Below are 23966 nucleotides of genomic sequence, written 5' to 3' on the forward strand. Positions count from 1 at the left end.
TGTGTGGATTTCCTCTGGGTGCTCTGGTTTCCTCCCACAGTCTGAAAGACGTGCTGGTTAGATGCATTGGCCGTGCTAAATTCTCCGAACACGCGCCGGAGTGTGGCGACTAGGAGATTTTCACAGTAACTTCATTGCAGTGATAATGTAAGCCTACTTGTGAAATTAATAAATATGCTATATCATTAAATAAAAGTGACTTCTGTAGCCATTGTAAAACCGTTGCTGTTACCGTAGCTGTTTCTTTTCCCTTTCAAAAATGATTCAAAACACTTGGACAGCCGATGGAATTAATGATTAATATTCCATGTTGCACATGACACATCGGGACAAATGGCAGGACAGGCTGAAGAACTAAATGACCTACTCCTGTTCTTACATAAAGTGACAAAGAAAATGTATCCAATGACATTGTGCTCACCAATGATCCACTCAACAATGCTTAGTTTGCGCTCTGCCAGAATCACAACCCACAGCCTTGATATAGACACGGAGAGGGATTTTCCACACAACCCACTACGTGCTTCGTGATGGTGGAGTTGGTCCACTATTGACCAGTGGTAGGATTTTCTGATCCCTCTATTGTCAATGGAGTTTCCTGTTAAATGCACCCCTCACCGCTGGGAAACCCACGGTATGCCGTCGGCGGAACCAAAAGATCCCGCTGGCATGAGTGGCTGGAAAGTTCTAGCCATGGAGCTCAATGATAAAGGAGATATAGGACTTACTGTTGTTGACATTAAAGACTGAGAATTCTAGCACCGAGAAGGCCGAGCAAAATTGAGGTCCATAAAAATCAAACAGAAAACTCTTCTGTGGCTATTGTTCAGTCTGATCTTCAGGATAATTGGAGGCCAATTATCGCAGTCCCAGGACATCAATGTAGGAGTTGCTTAGCCCATCACTTACCTGTCTTCTGTCATAAGATCAGGAGCGGAGATTTTCTCTTGACAAATTCAGACTTGGCTTAGTTTTCATTAACAGAGATTTTCTCTTGACAAATTCAGACTTGGCTTGGTTTTCATTAACAGGGATTTACTCTTGACAAATTCAGACTTGGCTTGGTTTTCATTAACAGAGACAATGTCAGCTCTGACATTGTCTCTGTTAATGAAAACCAAGCCAGTCTACACAGCAGTCCTTGGACAAATGCCCAGGGGTTAACTGGCAGGTAGCACATAACAATGCCAGGCACTACATTTCACTGCAGATATCATTGGTATTGCCACATTTCCAGCAGTAGACTGACACTATAGATAACCATACTCCAAGATTCCCAATCATGAGGGAGATGGCATCATTTCCCTCTCAAATAGCTAAAGAATAATGGGAACAGTTGTTTATGATGGTGGATTTCCCATGTTATACCCTCAGATTCTGAGATAACTATATTTCTTGTCCAAATAATGTTATCTTTCTATCAATATATGTCCTAATTCAACTGAACATTTCCTCTTCCTTTTAATCAACCAATCATTAATTACATTCCTTCAGGGAAAAGCTTCTATTCCCAAAAACCTTGCTTGCTGAAAAGAGGCGTCTCTAGAATTTGATTGCAAAGAAGCACTTGCATAGACAAATGTTGGAATGACAATGTATATAAAACCTGTTGTTCTCTTGAGCCCAGAGGAATTATGAATTCAGATTTAAGTTCGAACAACTATAATGGAAAAGATAAGTTATGTCTGTCTATTTATTTTCCAGGGCATTGCTGGTTCGAATATTTCCATAACCACTCAGAATATGGATTGCTATGACAGCGGAATCATTTGCATGAAGTCCCTTACGATTTCTATTGGAGGCACCCACCTTTCCTTTAATGATAATTCTGGAAAGCCCGTGAGTAACGATCTTGATCAAACACAAATTTATCCAGATTTTCTTTCTTCATTTTTCTTGAACAAAAAAGTGTTCAAATGTTAACTCCCAGAAATTGAAATTTATGTGTGTGTAGGGGGAATCAGTTGATGCAAGTTTATGAAATACAAACAATCCAGGAAAGGTTAAATGGTTATCTCTGATGGCTTGGTGGCTAACTGGAGCCCGTAACCATTGAATGTTACTGACTTTACAATTTTAGTTCAATTCTTTGTGTGTTTCATCCAGACAGCTCTCAGTAAGGGCTGAAAAGAGGTCACAATTGTTGACCATATCATTCCAGGATTAGGAAAGTGGTGGGTTTCCACCACTGAATGCTGTTCAACTGCACTTACTGAATGAAATTATATTTGACTGGATGCTCAGTGAGGGTAGAGCAAGGGATAGCTACGATAGTCTTCCTACACAGTCTAGGAACAGTAGCCCTGGTATGCATGAGTAGAATGCCTTTTTTACACCTTAAATGGAATTTAATATTCTCAGGTGTGGCATGAACAACATGGCACAATTTATATAAATTTATTTTCTGTTGAAATGGGCAGCAACGTGGCACAGTGGTTAGCACTGCTGCCTCACAGCGCCACGAAATCGGGTTCAATTCCGGCCTCGGTGACTGTCTGTGTGGAGTTTGCACGTTCTCCCCGTGTCTGCATGGGTTTCCTCCCAGTGCTCCAGTTTCTTCCCACAGTCCAAAGATGTGTGGGTTAGGTTGATTGGCCATGATAAATTGACCCGATTGTTAGGGAATTGGCAGGGTAAATATCTGGGGTCACCGGAATAGGATGGGATGGTGATTGGTGCAGACACGATGGGCTGAATGGCCTCCTTCTGAGCTGTAGGAATTCTATGAACGAGCCTAAAATTAATCTGAAAGTAATAATTATCAACAATTATGACTGAGTTGATAAATTTGAATTTATTTATATCATTGTGCAATTAAAGTTGTCAGAGATTGTTGAAGTTTTAATGCCCCAGTGACTCACTTAGAACGTTGAACCGTAACTATGCTGTTTATGAGCTTCTGCATAAAACTGTGCCCATCACTGGTCATTAAAAGTTAACATCTACGTGAAAATGATTCTTTTTATTAAAATGTGAGATGGATTTAAAGTGTTAATTTAAAACATGGATTAAATTTCTCCTTACAGCGAACGGAATCAAATCTTTACAATAATCTCAATGATAATTGAATGTACCATGTTTCCCTGCCACTCCAACATTCAGTTAACATGTTGAAAAGTCCTACACAGAAATAGCAAAAGATAAAGTCCAAAATTCATGAACACGTTCTCACTTATTATTCCTAGTTGCATTACAGAGTGACACTATTCTCATTCTATCCAAATGTACTACTGTATAAAGGATTGTCTATTGTGTGTCTTTTCCAACACAGTACCTATTAAAAAAAAATCATGATGCAAAAATAATTGTATTAACCACTTTCTGCTCACATCTTAGATTATAAAAATAGCTCCTGGCTTCTTTTCACTGCTGTCAACAGGGAGCAGCCTAAAACTTCCACTATGGAGTCTAGAAGAGCATTCTGCAGCTTTGGATCCAATAATGATCAATATTTACCTTAGTTAGCTACACACTTTCATGAACCAAGTTAAAACCCTGAACAGATTCAGGCATTGAAACAAGAGCTGCGATTCTCCCAAAAGTGCTGAATTGATGGGTAAACTGTTCCAGATCCCGACTGTTTTGTCAGTTCATCTTCTCACCTGAATCTCTGCACTCTGTGCATTGCAGAATCCCAAATCATGAATCTCATTAAAAAACCTGGGGGGGGAAGGTGGGGCCTATTTTGCGCTGGAATCTGATAGTTCTCAGTCTGATAGTTCTGGATAGTTCTGCACGTGCAGTGGTCCCAATCTTTGAGACTCCCCATTTGCTGGCCGGCTCAATTACTGACCAGCCCCTCCAGCCCCCTCCCCACCCTCACAACAATTCCCTGGCCCGCCCTCCTGGAGAGCCCCGATGTCTAGCCCACCCCCTCCCTCAGCAATGGTGATTCCCCCACCTCCTCACCCCAACAGACATCCCCCCCCGGGTATCAGACCCCCCTGGCAATCCAACCCTCCCCCCCCCACCCCAATAGCTGCACTCCCTCCATCTCAGACCATTCCAGTCTGCAGAACGGCAGTGGGACACTCCACTCCCACCATTCGCCCCCAGGCCCCACCCAGAAAGGACCCCACCCTCTTGGTACTGCCCTTTGCCTGGTGTCAAGTACCCCCTGGGCATGGGCGTTTTGCCCCTTGGGCAGTGCCAGGAGACACAGGCCAGCGCTGCCGAGGGTACCCTTGCCCAGGGAGTACCACCTCCCCACCGCCTGAAACCTGGAGGGGCCCCAATTGCACCCCCCCCTTCATTCTGGCAGAGTCTTCCGCTGGGTCTCCCGCTAGTTCCCCAAATGTGGGGAGCTACTCTAAATGCCATCGGAATGAAATACTCCTGGCAGGATAGAAGATTCAATTGGGACCAATAAGTTCCTGATAATTAGATTTGAACAACATTTAAAACCTATTAAAAAAAGATTCAAATGACTTACCTGCCTTCCCACTGGTTTCCAGCATAGCCTGACCGGTGACTGTTTGCCAGCTCTGGAGCTGCACACGTGTTCCAGGCACATGCGCAAATCCCGGAACAAGGCTGGCGACGCTCATCTTCCACCGCGAACCGCCAGGAAACTTGCGGGTCACGATGGGAGAATCATGGCCCGTGTTTTTAAAATTGTAGCACTGTTTAATTTGCTTAAAGTAGCATATGTATTCTATTGTGATAGTAAGTTTAGTTTTTGCATTTTGTTCAATTTTGCACTCGAACTTTTGATTCTGAAAGAAATCCCTGATCTTTTGTAGAGCTCATTTGCTGTTGACAATCAGATTGAGACATCACGACCTTATCTGCTTAAAAATAATAGGGTTCTTTCTGCTGAATACATTTATCACATAAAACAAATTGGCTACAAATCCAGCCTGCTGCTCCCCTTGACTCTCAGTTTCAATCAGTTATTATCCACTTTATTATCTAAAGGTCACTATGGGTTCTTCTGCTCCAAGTTTTAGTCCTGATAGATGGGTCAAATTCCTCTGTTCCAAATTCCCCAAGTTCTATCTCAATCTAAAAGTCAATCCTCTGCCCAAACTCCCCAACACATTTACCTACACCTTTCTCCACTTTTTACTGTCTTCGCAATCCTTAACCCTTCAAACTTTGTTCTCAACTTCACATTCTGCCAACTCTTGCCCTGCCACAAACCCATCACAGCCAAAACATTGGCCGGAATTCCCTGACCTTGCCTGTGGCTGGGATTGTCAGGTGCCGTTGCTGCGAACGGAGATTTGGCTGGCAGCAGTAGAGGGGGAGGGGTACGAGACTGGAGAATTCCAGCCATTACCTCTCCTTCACTTCCCTCCACCAAACCACGCTGCACATGTTCACTTTACCAGTAGCGTATCATGTTCTGCGTTAGATTACTTCAGTCTTTAATAATATTTTAACTGATTTATTATATGAAATGCGGAAGAACTGTAAGTTGAATCCAAAATGAATGACTGGCATAAAACACCAGATTTCTCTACTAGATAAAGAGTGGAATATAAAGATCCAAGTATATTTTTCTGTTTTATTTGTTAACATGATCTGAAATGTTTAGATGACTATTAAAAATTATTTCAATAATTACAATACAATAAAATATTATAGTTGGTTTGCCACTTGTTGGTTGCTGCAATTATTTTTCAGAATTAGTTTTCTTACAAATAAGATTAACAATAGACTTGACAGCAGTGCCAAATTGACAGCTGATTCATCCAATAATACTTTAGATAAGAATTTTAACAATCAGCTTGTAAACTGACTATTACTTGTCATTACTGTTCCTACTAGAGTTTGTCTGGGGTAAGAAGAGAAGTATATGATTTTCAGCTGTGGAAGGCAGGTTATTACTCAGTGGTACACTATCCGGTGCAAGAGATTACAGTCTTTTGGGATAAGAAGACAACCATACATATTCAAGTTGGACCTCAGTGGCAAGTGAGTAATTTCTTTACATTCCACCTTGCCTATCTTAAGCGCATTGCATTTACAAATTGCAGTAAGGGTGACATGTTAAACTGAAAATATCAAACTATGCGCAGTTCCTATTTTCAAAATAGAGCTTGGGACTTTGATGCATCCTGCAAAAGGATACTGCTATCTACAAGAAGAATTGTTGGAAACATGCAAACACCAACATCTGAATGTGGACTGTTGTGTTGTTGCAACACAGCATATTTTTATTTTTTTTTAAGTTCATTTGTTACTGTCTGAAGTAAACTTATGTTAACACTGCAATGAAGTTACTGTGAAAATCCCCGAGTCGCCACACTTCGGCACCTATTCGGGTACACTGAGGGAGAATTTATCATGGCCAATGCACCCTAACCAGTACATCTTTTGGACTGTGGGAGGAAGCCCATGCAGACACAGGGAGAACGTGCAGACTCTGCATGGACAGTGACCCAAGTCGGGAATTGAACCTGGGTCCCTGGCGCTGTGAGGCAGTAGTGCTGATCAAAGCTGAGAGTAAATGTACATGTGATAATCATAGAATCCCTAAGTGTAGAAGGAGGCCATTCAGCCCATTGAGTCTGCACCAACCACAGTTCTACCCAGGCCCTATTCCCGTAAACCCACATATTTATCCCGCTAATCCCCCTAACACTAGGGTCAATGTAGCATAGCCAATCAACCTAACCCACACATCCTTGGTCTGTGGGAGGAACCCACGCAGACACAGGGAGAATGTGCAAACTCCACACAGTTAGTGCCCAAGGCTGGAATTGAACTTGGGTCCCTGGCGCTGTGAGGCAGCAGTGCTAACCACTGCGCCACTGTGCCGCCCATGTGTTGTGGGGATTTTTTGTACACTATAACAGTGACTAACTTCTAAAGTACTCCATTGGCCGTAACATGACCTGGGATGTCCTAAGGTTGTGAAACTCACCATATGACTGAAGGCCTTTCCTTTTTTAAGCTACAGTGGCTTTGCACATCATTAGCAATGAAGTGGCCAGCAACTTTCTTCAATGCTTCTGAAATTGATTTCAGAAGTCAGCAGATGTAACTCATATTAAAGCATTCTTAACAATATATTGCTTCTGAAGCAGACTATTGTGATGCTGGGATACAGTGTGTCCTTAACTGAGGAATCAAAGCTGAGAGTAAATACATCAAAGTGTATTAAATGTGTGTTGCTTAGGCTATTTGTTGGCTCTGGCATGCAATTCATAGCACAAATTTCATTCACTGTTAATTTTGTACTACTATTAACACAAAACCAAGCAGCCAAATGGATTGCAGATTTCCTAATAAAAAACTATACAATCTAGTCATCTTTCTACTTATTTAAATTGTTGTGAAAAAAATTACAATCATAGAATCATAGAGTGCAGAAGAAGCCACTCACCCCATTGAGTCTGCCCTGACACATTAGAAACACCTGAACTCCCACCTAATCCCACTTATCAGCACTTGGCTCATCGTCCTGAATGTTATAATGTGCCAAGTGCTTATCCAGGTATGTTTTAAAGGATGTGGGACAACCCGCCTTTACCATCCTCCCATGCAGCGCATTCCAGACTGTTGCCACCCTCTAAGTAAAAATGTTTTTCCTCACATCCCCCCCCCCAAATCTCCTGCCCTTCACCTTGAAACCATGTCCCCTCATGACTGACCCTTCAAAAGGGGAACAGTTGCTCCTTATCCACTCTGTCCATGTTTCTCATAACCTTGTACACCTCGATCTGGTTGCCCCCTCAGTCTTCCCTGCTCCACTGAAAACAACCCAAGCCTCCCTTCCTAACTTAAGTGTCCCATCCCTAGCTGCTCGAGAGTCAACCATATTGCTGTGGTTCTGGAGTCACATATAGACCAGACCGGCAGATTTCTTTCCGAAAAGGACATTAGTGAACCAAATAGGTTTTTCCCAAAAATTGACAATGGTTTCACAGTTATCAGTAGATTCTTAATTCCAGATTTTTAAAACTTGAATTCAAATTCCACCACCCCCCATGGTGGGATTTGAACCTGGGTCCCCAGCACATTAACCGAGTTTCTGGATTAATAGTCGAACGCTTCATCTGAGTTACATAGAACATAGAACATTACAGCGCAGAACAGGCCCTTCGGCCCACGATGTTGCGCCGACCAGTCAAAAAGCAATGACCCTCTAACCTAAACCAAACCCTTTCCATCCATAAGCCTATCCACGGATCTCTTAAACGCCCCCAAACTAGGCGCATTTACAACTGCAGCAGGCAGGGCATTCCAGTCCCTTACCACCCTCTGGGTAAAGAACCTACCCTGACATCCGTCCTATAACTAACACCCCTTAATTTAAAGCTATGCCCCCTTGTGCTAGCTTTCTCCATCTGAGGAAAAAGGCTATCACTGTCCACCCTATCTAAACCTCTAATCATCTTATATGTTTCAATAAGGTCCCCTCTTAGCCGCCTTCTTTCCAACGAAAACAACCTCAAATCCCTCAGTCTCTCCTCATAGGACCTCCCCTCCATACCAGGCAACATCCTGGTAAAGGATATGAATTGTCTATCTAATCAGCGAATGATTGTAAACATTCAACAAATAAGAAAAATGGCTCCACTTTTTGTCACAAATCTCTAACGTAGCTTACTATTAAAAAGACATTAATGAAGTTTGACTTGGGTCTGTTGTATTATAATCATGATGTTATTTCAATCACTGGTAGGGCAAGATGGCAGGTTTGTGTGGAAATTTTGACAAAAATACAGCAAATGACATGACTACATCGAACAACATGGAAGTGAGCAATGCTCAAGCTTTTGGAGATAGCTGGGCTCTTGGACAGGTAAGAATTATAAGGACATAAAATAGAATAAAAAAGGAAGTTTGACACATCTGCCGGAACTCTTCCACCTCGCCCACCACAGAATCAGAGTGGGCGAGGGTCCAATAATGGAAATCACTGTTGGGAGGTGGGGGAAATGTTTAGATGTTTAATCATAGAATCGTTATTGTGCAAAAGGAGGCCATGTAGCCCACTGACTCTGCACCAACCACAATCCCAACCAAGTCCTACCCCCATAACCCCACTTATTTACTCTGCTAGTCCCCCTGACACTAAGGGGGATTTAGCATGGTCAATTAACCTAATCCGCACATCTTTGGACTGTGGGAGGAAAGTGGAGCACCAGGAGGAAACCCACGCAGACACGGGGAGAATGTACATACTCCACACAGACAGTGACCCGAGGCTGGATTTGGACCTGGGTCCCTGGCGCTGAGGCAGCAGTGCTCACCACTGTGCCACCATGCCACCCCTTTATAAGGGGAGCTCCAACAGTCTCTCATTTGGGCTTACGAGAAGCTTACTTTTATGCTGGTAAGAAACCCACTTGCCGAAGGTTTTTCAAATTGGATGTGAGTGGGTATTTACTGGCACAAGTAAGCATCCTTTGGAGATGCTAATGAGGAATTTTAAGATTTCTTTTAACTAGGTTCCAAGTTTAATACAAGCAGCCTGGGTTCCAAAGTTTCAGGAAACTGACCAAGGAAATTAAACTGGGCATAAAATGTGGTTTGGGTAGGAATTTAAACCTGTCATTGCTCCGCCTGATAAAGAGCTCAATTATTACAGATAGTGCCCCTCTTCCCTTTGTCTCATGTTAGGCAGTGAGTGCTTGTGTGGACATAACTTTTTTCAATCTTAGAGATTTTAAATGAACCAAATCTCCCAATTTGGGAGATGGTTTGCATATTTTTAAAAAATGTGTTATGGGATGTGGGCATTGCTGGCAAGATTAACATATGAATTAGGAGCAGGAGTAGGCCACTCAGCCCCTTGAGACAGCTCCATCATTTACTAAGATCTTGGCAAATCTGACTAACCTTAACCTCACACTTCTGCTACCCCTGATAACTCTTCAGCCCTTTATTAATCAAGAATCCATCTAGTTCTGCCTTAAAAATATTCAAAGATTCTGGAGGAACAGAGTTCCAAAGACTCACAGACTTCAGAGAAAAATAATTCTCCTTATCTCTGCCTTAAATGAGTGAACTCTTATTTTTAAACTAGTTCCAGATCCTTGACAAGAGGAAACATCCTCTCCATATCATGTCAATGCCCCACAGGACAAGCTGCCTTTTACTCTTCTAAACATTAGTGAACACAAACCTAACCTCTGCAGCCTTTTCTCATAAAATAGCCCACCCACTCCTGGTATTAATCTAGTAAACCTCCTCTAAACAGCTTTTAATGCATTTACATTTTTCCTTAAATAATGTTATGGGTCAGTTAGAAACTCCAAAGTACTTTATGGAGACCGCCTGAACAGTAAGTTTTGAATATGGCTAGGATAAGCATGATACATTTCACTTCAGATATGACTCAACAACCCATTAGGGAGCTTTTACCAAACAAAGTTTATTTAAGAATATAATTAACATACATAGAATGAAAATTAGCAATATCTTTTATCAATTACAAACAAAATTAAGAACGCAATCAACCGCAATAATGCATTAACCCTTAGTTGAATATTAAAACTGTTCCAACAAACAAAAATCTTTCATAGACAAAACCTTTTTCACACAGCATAGATTAAAATCTCACTTGATTGGAATTGAGTCTTTTTGAAGCCTGAACTTTCCTTCTGGAGGGCAAAGCATTGCCTTGAGATAACTAGTAGAATTTCCAAATAGAGCAGGGAGAGAAAGAGAGGGAGACTTCGGCTTCTTTCTTGCTTGATGCCCCTGCTAAAACCAAAAAATAAACAGAACTCTCAAAACTGAAACCTTATACTCATTGGAAAAAAAAACTATCCGAAAATATATGACCTTTTCTTCTAACAATGCAAGATCTTAAAACTAATCACAGAGAAACACAAACATCCCCCATTTAAGCTATTGAAGTAGGAATAAAAGGACTCATCACATCAGCCCAGCAAAAATAATTACATCACTGAAGCTGTGAGCTGCAGAAATCATGTTTACAAAAAAAACTTTCTTAAACGGACGCTAACATAACAACAAGAAGACCAATACTGTACACAATACTCCAGATGTTGTCTCACCAATGTCTTGTACATGGTGTCAGTGGAACTGAGACATGACACGAGCCATGATCTTATTGAATGGCGGGGCAGGCTCGAGGGGCTAGATGGCCTACTCCATCTCCTATTTCTCATGTTCTTATGTTGTACAACTGAAGCATAACCTCCCTACTTTTGCAAACAATTCCCCTCACAATAAACAATAATGTTCTATTAGCTTTCCTACTTACTGCTGTACCTATATATTGGCTTTTGTAATTCATGCACTCGGACTTCCAGATCCCCCTACACCTCACAGCTCTGTAATCGCTCAGCATTTAGATAATAAGGTTTTTTATTCTTCTTGCCAAAATTGACAATTCTATATTTGCCCACATTATGCTCCATTTACCAAGTTTTTCCCACTCTCTTAATCTATCCCTTTGTAATCTCTTCACAATTTACTTTCTTACGTATCTTTGTGTCGTCAGCAAATTTAGCAACCATACCTTCAATCCTTTATCTAAGTTATTTATATAAGTTGTAAAATGTTAAGATCCCAGTTCTGAACCTGTAACCTGGAAAAAACCCATTTATGCCAACTCTCTGTTTCCTATTAGCTAGTCAATCTTCAATCCAAGCCAATATTTTAGCTGCTACCATCATGAATTTTTATTTTCTGAAATAACCTTTGATGTGGCACCTTATCAAATGCCTTATGGAGACCAGTACATCTACTGGTTCCCCTATATCCACAGCAGTGTGACTCCTTCAAAGAACTCCAATAAATTAGTTAAATATGATTTCTTTTTCATAAAACTGACTGCCTTAATTTTGTTTCCAAATGCCTTACTAAAATATATTTAATAATTGTCTCTAATGTTGTCCCTAAAACAGATGTTAGGCTAACCGGCCTGTGGTTTCCTACTTTCTGTCTTCTTCTTTTTTTGAGGGAGTTTTTTTTATTGCCCTCCCCCGATTTTCCTTGAGAAGGTGGCAATGTGTGAAAGCATGCTAGAAGTGGAAGAACATTGGCAACTATGACAGCAATGTCCTGCTGCGGTGGGTTATCAGCACATGCACAAGAGAGGTTTGCAAAAATAAAAATAACTGCAACATAAGTTGCTTCCAGTCTTGATCAGTCCAGTGTAAAACAAAACTGGAACTTGATTGCTGTCTCTTCACCGTTGCTGGGTCCAAACTCCTGGCGCTCCCATGGGTATACCTACACCACATGAACTGCACTGGTTCAAGAAGGTGGTGTTCCACCATCTTCTCGAGGGCAATTAGGGATAGGCAATAAATGCTAGTCTCACTTGCAAAGACCACATCCCATGAAAAAACAAAAAAAAGGTGGCAAAACACTGGAGAGTATTAAAACCCTCAATATTATGGCTACTTCTCTTTGCAGAATCGTACTGTTGCGAATACAATTCCTGTGATGAATAATTCTGACAACACCAGACTGTTTCTATAAAATACTATTTGCCTTCAAAGTGACCCAGTATCAACCACTGGGATCATTTAGCTTCTAGCCATAGTGTAAAAACACATATATCAATAGGGTAGCCATCTTTTTAGACATCTCCCTCAATTTACCTTGAGAAGTCTACACAATGTTTGTGATGTAGTTAATGGTGAGCCAACCTCTTAAGATGCTGTTTGATCATTTGGAAATTAATATCTTTCTCTGCTCTTTTGTTCAAGTGTGTGAGTAGAAATGGCATCACCAGACCATGTGAAGCAGATTTAATCAGGCAACCATTTGCAAAGAAGGAATGTGCTGTTTTGTACAGCGAAGTTTTTGCTCCTTGTCATAATGTGGTAGGTGCAAGATTTCCGTTTTTCTTTTCTCTTTTTGCACTAGATATTTTTGGCTTGGCTTCTGTGTCACTTTTGCAAATGCATCCTTTTTCCACTTGCCCTGATATTTGGATGCAATTCTTACTTTGGGATGACAAACAGAGAATTAAAAAAATATTCTTTAATCCTGTGCTGCGCCTTCACAGGTTCCTCCTTGTCTCCGAAGGCAGTGAAATAGCACACACTAATTCTGGGCTTTAACTACCAAACTAGCTTATTAAACAATGATAAAGCAAAGAGTTAATAGCAGAACCATGATATGGGATGGTTTGGGGGGTGGGTTCAACTCTGGTGCAAATTGGGGGCACAGTCAGCAGATGTTTGCTCACCCATGGATCCAGAATCTGCCCTGAATCATTTTTGTTGTCTGACCTCTGACCTCACCGCCAGGCAGTTTGCCAGTCCAAAAAGGGGTTGTGTGAAATCTGGCACTTCCTCTGCAGAGTGTTCTAAACAGGCAAACATGGAACTCCCTCAGTTTCCCTTTCATGTACCATGTTTGCAGGGACCAGTGATAATTGTTTATAACAGTTTTACCTGGGCTCCACCATATTGTGCCTGTCCAGCAATTGATCTATGATATAATTTTTTGTAAGTCAAGTTAGACTGCCTTGCATCTTTGTCAACTGAGAAAGCAATGTGCCTCTGAATTCCAATCAAGGGTGGCATCTCAGTTTCACTGGCACTAACATAGGTGCCTTGCATCATTCAGAGGATGTGGTTACTGCTGGCAAGGCCAGTATTCATTGCCCATCACTAATTGAGAAGATGATGGTGAGACACTTTGAATGAGTGCATTCTCCGTGTTAGGGAGAGTGCTGTAAGGGACAAAGTTGCACAAGTTTGACTCTGCAACAGTGAAGGAACAATGATATAGTTTCTAGTCAGGATGGTGTGTGACTTAGAATGATAGAGTACCTACGGTGCAGAAGGAGGTCATTCAACCTATCAAGTCTGCACCAGCAACAATCCCATCCAGGCCCTATCCCTGTAACCCCACATATTTACCCTGCTAATCCCCCTGACACTAAGGGGCAATTTAGCATGGCCAATCAACTTAACCCACACATCTTTAGACATTGGGAGGGAACCAGAGCATCCAGAGGAAACCCACACAGATACGGGGAGAACATGAAAACTCCACATTGACTGTCGCCTGAGGTTGGAATTGAACCCGTGTCCCTGGTGCTGTGAGGCGCAGTGTTAACCGTTATGCCACTCTTCCGCCCATTCGGTGGCGAACTTTGAGGGGGTGGCTTTTCCTTGGGTTTGTTGCCCTTGTTTTTATAGATAATAGAGTAGGTGAGTTTCTGCAGTGCACCTCTTAGATGGTCTATGCTGCAGTCACTGAAGATGGAGGGAGTGATTGTTTAAGGAGGTGGATGCACACGGGCAGTGACCCAAGCCAAGAATTGAACTCAGATCCCTGGCACTTTGAGGCTGCAGCGCTAACCACTGTGTCACCATGCAGTGCAATTTTATGATCTGAAAATTCTGGCCAGTGGTGATCCTTCAGATGTTGATGATGGGGAATTCAGCGTTGCTAATGCAGTTGAATATCAAGAAGATGTGGTTAGGTTCTCCGCCATTGGAGACGGACTGCACTCCTTGAGACTTGCCTCATTAATTACATGATCTTGTTTCCAGAATTTGGAAATGGGGCATAGCCAAGGGCAAGTGGCTGGGCGGGTAGTTAGCCCTCCTGCACTCGTAACAGCACGGCAAAGGGTCTGCCATTTCCTGACAGTAAGCTGTTGAAATGAAATTGTAATGCACAGGGGATACAGAGCACCTTATCATAATTGCTATTTAAATATGACAATGTAACATTTATATTACATTAAAATAGTTGAAGTTACCTGGCTTTGTAAAACAGTGTAGTTATTCAATATCCTCTAGATGGCAATCCTGTGCCATAAAAACTACTGTGATTTTGGAAAGATATTTTCTTCCATATAGAAAATAAAGTACAACAGGCATGTAAGACTTACGTTGCCACAACAACAGAGACCTTGGAGGTCATTTGGTTCAGTTGGCTGGATGCCGGGTTCACTCCCATTCTAGCAGAATGGCTACAGGACATGCCTTCTCGGATGATGTGGTGCTGTGGGTTGGACCTGGCTTTGGGTAGAGAACTGAAAAATGAAACCCAGTTGGGAGTGTGATGAAATACTCTCCACTTGCCTGGATGACTGTAGCTCCAACATCAATCGGGAAGCTCAATACCATCCAGGACAAAGCAGCCCGCTTGAAAGCAGCCCCCTTTCACAAACATTCACTCCCTTCACCACCAACAGACTGTGGCTGCAGTGAGTATCATCTACAAGATATACTGCAGGAAATTACCAAGGCTTCTTAGGCAGTATCTCCCAAACCCCCACTGCTACCATCTAGAAGGACAAAAGCAGCAAACACGTGGGAACACCATCACCTGGTAGTTCTCCTCTAAGCCACTCACCATCCTGACTTGGAAATATATCGTCGTTCCTTCACTCTCACTGTGTTAAATTCCTGGAACTGTCTCTCTAACAGCACTGTGTGTACACATCCACCACATGGACTGCAGCAGTTCAAGAAAGCAGTTTACTAACACCTTCTCAAGAGCAATTAGGGATGAGCAATTAAGTTTGGTAGTATATTTATTAATGCTGGCTTAGCTAGCGATGCCCATATCTTGTCAATAAGTAATAAAAAAAAATTCATGTTGTATTTTAAACTGGAGTTTTCTGGGCATTAGCTGCTTTTAAAGCATGAGAAGAAAGCCACGTTTTGGGCTTCTGTAATATGTCTGATAATTGGTTGCTGTTAATTAGAATTCAGTTACTTGTTATACACTCTAAAACTGGTACAGGATATCAATTGCCATTAATGATATTAGTTGTTTGTGAAAATAACAAAGGTTTCTGGTTTTCTTCAGGTCGACGTTACCTGGTTTTATAAGAACTGTCTTACAGACACGTGTAACTGTAACCGGGGTGGCGATTGTGAATGCTTTTGTACCAGTGTTGCAGCTTACTCACACACATGCTGTCAGAAAGGAGTCCCAATCAATTGGCGATCACCTAGTGTTTGCCGTGAGTATTATCAGATATTCATTTTACATGAATAATGTAAAACAGAAAAAGTTAGCTTCAAACCATTGAAGTATGAAATGAAAAAGAAAAAGTCAGTCTCAACTCTATAGCATTTCATAAGTAGATGGCAATACTGAATATAAAACCTCTTAAGTGGAGATGGATTATTATCTTAACCAAGAATCACCCATTTTACTGGATTATTACCAGCATTGGAATAATGCTGATTAACTAATTCTTTAAAAAATGTGACAATATGTCAATTATCTTTAAACATATGGTAAAAATGATTGGAATGATAATAATAATTGTGTGAATAGAAACAATGTGCAGGAGTACAGGTAAAAGACAGGGGAATGACTCTAAGGTTGCTCATTTGGAGAGTCAGTGCAGACACAATAGGCTAAATGGTCTCCTCTGCGTCATAACAAAAAATAAGGCAGTAGTATTATGCAAGTTACTTTTTGAGAGGTATTATAATTATCTATCTTTACTTGCTGGGGTTAGGGGAGTGAAGGGAACATTTCTCTTGACATGAGGAGGAATAAAAAGTATAAGAATTCAGCAAATGTGGCCAGAGAGGAAGCATTAGTAATTTTGATTTATTATTGTCACATGTATTGGGATACAGTGAAAAGTATTGCTTCTTGCACACTATGCAAACAAAGCATACTGTTCATAGAGCACATAGCGGAGAAGGAAAGGGACAGAATACAGTGTTACAATATAGTGTTATGTATTTGTACAAATACATGCTCCAAAACAATGTATGGTATTCAAGTCAGTTTATAATAATTCTTTGCATACACGTGTTTCCCCTTCCGACGCACTTTCAATTTATTAATTTCAGTGCATTTTTTTCAAGTTATCTGTCACAAAATTCAATGTAAAATCAGTGATTACTGTGATTAGAAATTGTTCCATGACATTTGTTTTAATCAATGTGGACTTGAGTCCCTGACTAATGACCACAATAGATAGAGAAAATATGAATCTTTCATAGAATTCATACATTTGGACGTGTTGATCCTTAACTTTAACGGAAAACGAAAAGGATAGCCTGAATTACAGTGACATAAACACCTAACTGCTACATGTATTTTGAATTATTTTTTACTGACCATACATTCTTGATATCTTTCAGCTTTCGATTGCGAATATTACAATCGAGGTATGTATTGTTTGATGCTTCTGTTTATTACAATTAGGAATCTTTTTTGCTTCAAGTAATTTATTATAATTTGCTGTTTTGTGTGTGTACATGTGTGTCTTGCACACAGCACCTACTTCCAGCAAGTCCATAATTCAATCCTGTGACACCCTTTCTTCAACAATGTTAAGTTCACTTTTATGTCTTATTATCTTAGGAGTGTGTGTGTGCGTGTGTGTGTGTGTGTTTGTGCGTGTGCATGCGGGTGTGCATGTGTGGGTGTGAGTCATCCAGCCCAATATGTTGGATTATGAGTTCAAATGCCACCATGACACCTGGTGGAATAAGTATGGAATATGAAGCTAGTCTCAGTAATGGTGTCCATTACAACTATCATTAGTTGTTAAAATCTAAAGGACTAGTGTCCTTTAAGGGAGGGAAATCTGTTGTCCTTTACCCTATCTGGTCTACATATAAATCCATATTTACGACAATGTGAATTACTCTTCACTGCCCCCCAAATGGCTGAGGAGGCCACTCAGCTCCAGGGCAATGAGGAATGGACAACAGTTGCTGACCTTGCTAGTGATACAAAACATCCCAAAGAATAAAAAATGCTTCACTGTGCTGAACGAGTTATACAAATTGAAGACACTCTGGCCAGAATCTCCCCGGATATTGGCAAAGGCAGATGTTGGAAAAGTGAGCATTAAAGCTGCTGGCAGCAATGGCAGCTTTCGTACAGTCTGGGACCTAGGAAATAAAACTTTACAGGTCTCATGATATATTGCTGTGGGGCAGCCTCTGATTCACCCACCCTGCCAGAAATGTAAAAACACAAGGATGCGGGGCACCATTTTTAAAGACTGCCACAGCGAGCAAAACACTTCACCCAGGTGTATCCCCCCTTGGCACCACTTGGCACCTTTGGCACTACCTGAGCACTTCTTGTGCAGTGCCAGAGTACCAGCCAGTCAGTATCTGGGCGTGAATCTCTACCCCCGAACACTGCACTCACTTGAGCTCCCCTGAGAAGACTGCTTGCCAGCTGACATGCTGCCAACATGCCACTGTGGATGAATTTTTTGATGGGGTGGCTGATTCCAGCATACGGGCCTGATAATGACATGGTAATAGTCGCAAATGATGCTGAATGTTAGTAAATGCACTCTATCACTGACAACAGGAGGGGACAATAACATCATGTGTTTATACCAACATAGAGTGCAACTTCTCCCGACGCCACCCGATGCAGTCAGGAGCGTAAAATCCCAGCTGCTGTGTTCCTTGTTTCCTTCACTTCGTGGCTGGTGCCATGCTTTAGACACTCCCCTGTGGAATCTCCTTTCTGAATTCTATAATGCCACTTTCCTGTTTGCAATAATGTCTTAAAACTCTTGTCCACCTGCTCCTGAGATCTTCCAACTCTCTGTATTCCTGCTTTTACCCCCTCCTCAATGCTTACGCTTTTCCTCCTATGTGTGAAACATACCGAGACATTTTAGCGAGGAACACCGTAGAAAAGATGCTGAAGGGATTGTAACATCTTTATTGCTGTCTGACTAAAATGAGGCACAGACTGGAGGGTCAAATGCTCCTGGGTCATATGGCTCAGTTAGTCATTTGAGTGAACTCACTTAACGACTTTGGGACCCTGTCATTTAAATCTTAAATTGGTGGAGGAATATCAGACAGGCCCTGATTTTCTGCTCAGCACTCCAGCCTGGCATTACCTTATGGCCAGGCATTGCCAAAAAGAAAATCTCATTGTGTCCAGTCTGATCTGTGAATCACCTTTAAATCTAATATTAAATGTTCGCTCTCGGTAGTACTGTAATAAGCTCAATATGGCACTTGTTTATTTTAATCGCACAGGTGATTAAACTCTGTTTACACTTCTTAGCTGAACTATCTGTGGTTTGCTAATGCGCTTAACATGAATTCTTCCTTTTTAATGAACTGGCCCTCATCCATTTTCGTGGCTCAGGGTTCATTGTGATCCTTGCCAACAGAAACCTGCCCTGCAAATTTTATAAATTCTATTATAATTTGACTGGCGCCTTTTACTTAACATATGAGAGATTGGACTAAAATGGTGATTGAGGTGAGGTTTCTCTTTCTCTGCAGAGAGTTACGGCCTTCCCTCACTTTCCTACAAACTATTGTCAGCCTTTTTCTGGAAAGTGGCAGCAAAAAGGGAGGAAGTAGGCCGGCAAAGCTATTGGCATGCTGTTACCAGGGAAGGGGTAGTTAGTAGCACTTTGGCCAGAGGAGAGAGATTTAAATCACCAGGGAGGTGGTGATTTATCCCCTCTTTTTATAGCATCATGCTCCTTGGCTTGGAGGAGAAAAAAATAAAGTTTATTCATTTGTCACAAGTATGCTTACATTCACACTGCAATGAAGTTGCTGTGAAAATCCCCTCGTCACCACACTCTGGTGCCTGTTCGGGTACATTGGCCATGCTAAATTCTCCCTCAATGCACCTAACCAGCACATCTTCGGATTGTGGGAGGAAACTGGAACAGGCAGAGGAAACTCATACAGACACAGGGAGAATGTGCAAACTCCACATGGCCAGTAACCCAAGGTGGGAATCGAGTCCCTGGCGCTGTGAGGCAGCAATGCTAATCATTGTGTCGCCCCACCTCTGAAAGTGGAAGAAACATCATCCTCTTAGGTTACAAAAAGTTATTATGTTCTCACAGGTCAAAAAGTAGAAGAGTCCCATGGACTCGAAACGCCAAAGCTGTTTCTCTCCCCACAGATGCTGCCAGATCTGTTGAGTCCTTCCAGCATTTCCTGGTTTAATCTTCCTACAGGTCGCCATTGACAACAAGATGAAAACTGACAAGTTACTCTTTCGTATTTCAGATCTTGGAAAAGGACCATTTATACTCATTAACTATTTGTGCAATGACACTGCAGTTGCAAACAACAAGATCACTGGCGACATTGTACCTTTGCAAATAAACAATGCTGAACAGGATATTTTAATGAATTTCATGATCGCACCCGGACTTTATAAGGCAAAACAATCAAGTGAGTATGAAGTAGTTTAATTGGGAAAATGTACAATAGATGTTCATTGTTTTTTGCATCTTGCTGTAAATAATATGCATGTTTATACATACGTAGAATCGTAGAATCATAGAAACCCTACAGTGCAGAAGGAGGCCATTTGGCCCCTCGAGTCTGCACCGACAACAATTCTACCTGGGCCCTATCCCCATAACCCCACATATTTGCCTCGCTAATCCCTCTAACCACACATCCTGGCACATTAAGGGGCAAGTTACCATGGCCAATCAACCTAACCCCCACATCTTTGGACTGTGGGAGGAAACCGGAATACACGGAGGAAACCCACGCAGACACGGGGAGAATGTGCAAATTTAACACAGACAGTGACCCAAACCAGAAATTGAACCCAAGACCCTGGTACTGTGAGGCAGCAGTGTCATCGTGCCACTCAATATACATATGCATACAAACGTATAGCATATACATCCATAGAAACATTCAGCTAGAAAGAGTGGGACTTTTTGTTTTGATTCATGGCTACAGAGTGACCAAGCCTGGGAACTGAATATCCATTGGTTTCGACATTTAGAAAAGACATTTACAAAGGGAAAGGAGGTGAGGTGGTGTTGTTAAGTAACAATGAAATCAGTGCAATGGTGTGGAGGATATTGGCTCTCAAAATCTAGTTGTAGAATCAGCTTGGCTGGAGCTAAGAAATGGAACATTGGTGGGAGTTGTCCATTGGCCTTCAAACAGTAGTGACTTCAGCTCTGATGAAGGGTCATCCTGACTCTCAAGCTAGGCTCTATTTTCTGTCCACTGATGCTGTCAGATTTGCTGAGTTTTTCCAGCATTTCCTGTTTTTGTTTCCAATTCCAGCATCCGCAGTGTTTTGCCTTTTTCTTTTGAGGAGTCCCTCGGCAGACATTGTGCCCCCAAGTAGCAAATTAATTGGAGGTCTAATGCCAGTTTTGAGCAACCAGCTGGAATGCTGTAAAGCCACCAGCAATAATATGTTGGTGCTGTAATGCAAAATTGGACCTTTCTGCATCAGGCTTCTGCCTGTAGAATGGACAGAATAAACAGCAATTTCTACCCTGAGGGATGATACCGATGTCCTCTTGGTCTGTACAGAGATGACATGTGGTTCTAACCAGTCAAGGCTATTGAATTGGTTTTTGGAGCAAGAATGCAGATGGATTAGGGGCTTGCCCCAATCACTCTGTGCATTGGTTTTGCAACTGTGAGAAAGGAATAACAATGAAAAAATAAATCATTTCATAATCAACACAAGGCAGAAAGTTTATAGGGCAAATTTTCCCATTCTGCCTGCCATGGGAATCAGAGTGGATGAGGGGCAAGCTATGTTAAAGTCGTTTGACCTTGGATGGGATTTTCCTGTTTTGGGGTGGGTGCAGCCAGGAAATCCCACCCTATAAGTTTAATTAGATTGGGTTTTCGTTTTTAGAAGTTCAGAGTATCTGGAAAATTATAGGTTTAGGGATCCACTGATGAGCAAAATTGCTTTATCTTACATTTCTTGATTTACATTTCTATTTTATTACATTCTGACAAATCTCATCTCATGTTGCCAAATGAAATATAAAAAGAAACTTTAAACAATAATATTCATGTGGTCTTCCAATTGCTCCGTCAATGCATACACATACAGTTAGTATGGAGCTATGAAAAGTAAATTAGCTATTCAGTATTTTAATAGTGGTGCAAATTAAGGAATTTATTTTTCTATGAAACTGCTGACATACAACCATTTCAGAATCATAGAATCATAGAATTCTACAGTGCAGAAGGAGGCCATTTGACCCACCGAGTCTGCACCGACGACTATCCCAACAGGGCCCTATCCTCATAACCCAATGCATTTACCCTAGCTAGTCCCCCTGATACTAAGGAGCAATCTTAACATGGCCAATCCACCTAATCTGCACATCTTTGGACTGTGGGAGGAAGGCGGAGCACCCGGAGAAAACCCATGCAGACACAGGGAGAATATGCAGACTTCACACAGACAATGACTCAAGCCAGGAATCAAACATTGGTCCCTGGCACTGTTTTGCTAAAATGTTATAAGTTTTAAAATGATACAGTCCTGACATTTAGAGATGCATTTTATGATTATATACTCCAATACAGCCAGATGATACAAATTTTCTTGTAATCATTTCCGGATCTGAATAGTAAATTTAATTTCTGTAAAGTAATCCTAAATGATACCAAGAGCACCATCAAGAAGGCAATTATTTCAGCCGAGATCTGTGTGATATATTACTGTCATAATAAACTTCAGTGAAATGCTTCGAAAGATTCCAAGGACCATCCATGAAAGCTTTTTTGGCAGCTGTTCATAATTTACCCACGTCAGGTGGTGTGCATAGGATATGAAATGGAAACACGTTATAGTGTCTACGGGAGTTTATGTGATGCTTTATTTAATTTAATTATTCAAATAAAATGCGACTGTTTCCTATTCTAATCAACAAAGGTGACTTTAATATTATTTATCTAAACCAAACAAATTTGATAAACCAATAAAAAATGTTACATCTTGTGCATTGTGTATGCCCTGCTCCAGAATAAAAACACTCATTATAATCCGTGGTATTCGAAACCAAACATACCTAATTCAATTATAGCACATCAACCCGAAGTAAAGATCCCTTTACTCTGTCGCTGTGTTCAATTTCAAATACCGGCTCTTGCAAGAGTGTTTTTATTGTTCCACTTTCCACATTGGCTCGTCTTATGGACGCAGCCCATATTTCTGAAAGCCAATACGAAAGCTTAAAAGGTATCTCAGCCCATTAACAGCCTTTGCTGTGGCTGAGGAGGTAGGGAGATAAAAAATGATGGGTAAAATTGAAAGCAAGAGATATCCAAAATGCAGGAAGCTATTTGTAGATTGGACAATCATCCAACCCCTTGTTTTTTGCTAGTGAAAGTAAAGAAAGTGATTGTATGTTCTTCTCTATAGCACTGTCCCTATTCAGCACTGCAGCATTTGTCTGGGTAGATGGAACCAAATTTTAAATCGGACTGACCATTATTGGCATCAGATATGCTTGTTCCATGCGACATTGTCGCTGCAGGTGTCCTTGCACAAGGTGGTAGTGTTCTCTGCTGATCTAAATAGTTCATTCTTGTCAACATAAGTACGTTGATCAAGTCCTGCAGAAATAATTGGTGGCACCTTGGTTCATGGATTCAGTCAAAATATTGACCATCTTGGTAGGCAACGCCATTATTGTTATATGTACAGCATACATACTACCACTGAGGAAACCTCCAACAGTATAGTTATTTAAGAATAGGGGAAGACAGTGGTGTAGTGGTAATGTCACTGCACTAGTATTCCAGAGGCCCAGGCTAAAACTATGGGACCTGGGTTAAAATCCCCCATGGCATCTGATGGAATTTGAATTCAATAAATACATCTGGAATTAAAAGTTAGCCATCAGAGATGGTGACTGTGGAATCACTGTCAATTGTCATTTAAAATCCATCTGGTTTCCTAAAGCCCTTGAGAGAAGGAAATCTGCCTTCCTTACATGGTCTGGACACTCCAGACCCACAGTGATGTGGATTGACTCTTGATTCTTAACTGCCCCCTGAAATGGCCCAGCAAGTCACTCAACTGAAGGCGCTATTAGGAATGGGCAACAAATGTTGGCCACGCCTGTGATGCATCCATCCCATGAAAGAATCAGAAACAAAACATCATTTGCACTTTGATTTGATTTGGTTTTATTTTATTCTGGTCACATGCATTGGGATATAGTGAAAAATATTGTTAAGATATAAGAAATAGGAGCAGGAGTAGGCCATTAGCCCCTCGAGCCTGCCCCGCCATTCAACAAGATCATGGCTGATCTGAAGTGGCTCAGTTCCACTTTCCCGCTT

General features: G+C 41.4%; 1 protein-coding gene across 1 annotated transcript in view; it reads left to right on the forward strand.

The window, feature by feature from the left end:
* otogl (otogelin-like) overlaps positions 1–23966 on the forward strand; it is a 161984-nt gene that overhangs the window by 64066 nt on the left and 73952 nt on the right. Inside the window, exons 23-29 of the mRNA XM_080191498.1 lie at positions 1705–1839; positions 5773–5919; positions 8636–8755; positions 12645–12761; positions 15718–15874; positions 17019–17045; positions 19899–20066. Coding sequence (XP_080047624.1) covers positions 1705–1839; positions 5773–5919; positions 8636–8755; positions 12645–12761; positions 15718–15874; positions 17019–17045; positions 19899–20066 — 871 coding nt within the window. The remainder of the gene's footprint in view (positions 1–1704; positions 1840–5772; positions 5920–8635; positions 8756–12644; positions 12762–15717; positions 15875–17018; positions 17046–19898; positions 20067–23966) is intronic.

This window comes from Carcharhinus amblyrhynchos, chromosome 6, assembly GCF_965287045.1.
Source record: "Carcharhinus amblyrhynchos chromosome 6, sCarAmb.v2.hapA, whole genome shotgun sequence".
Classification (NCBI taxonomy): domain Eukaryota; kingdom Metazoa; phylum Chordata; class Chondrichthyes; order Carcharhiniformes; family Carcharhinidae; genus Carcharhinus; species Carcharhinus amblyrhynchos.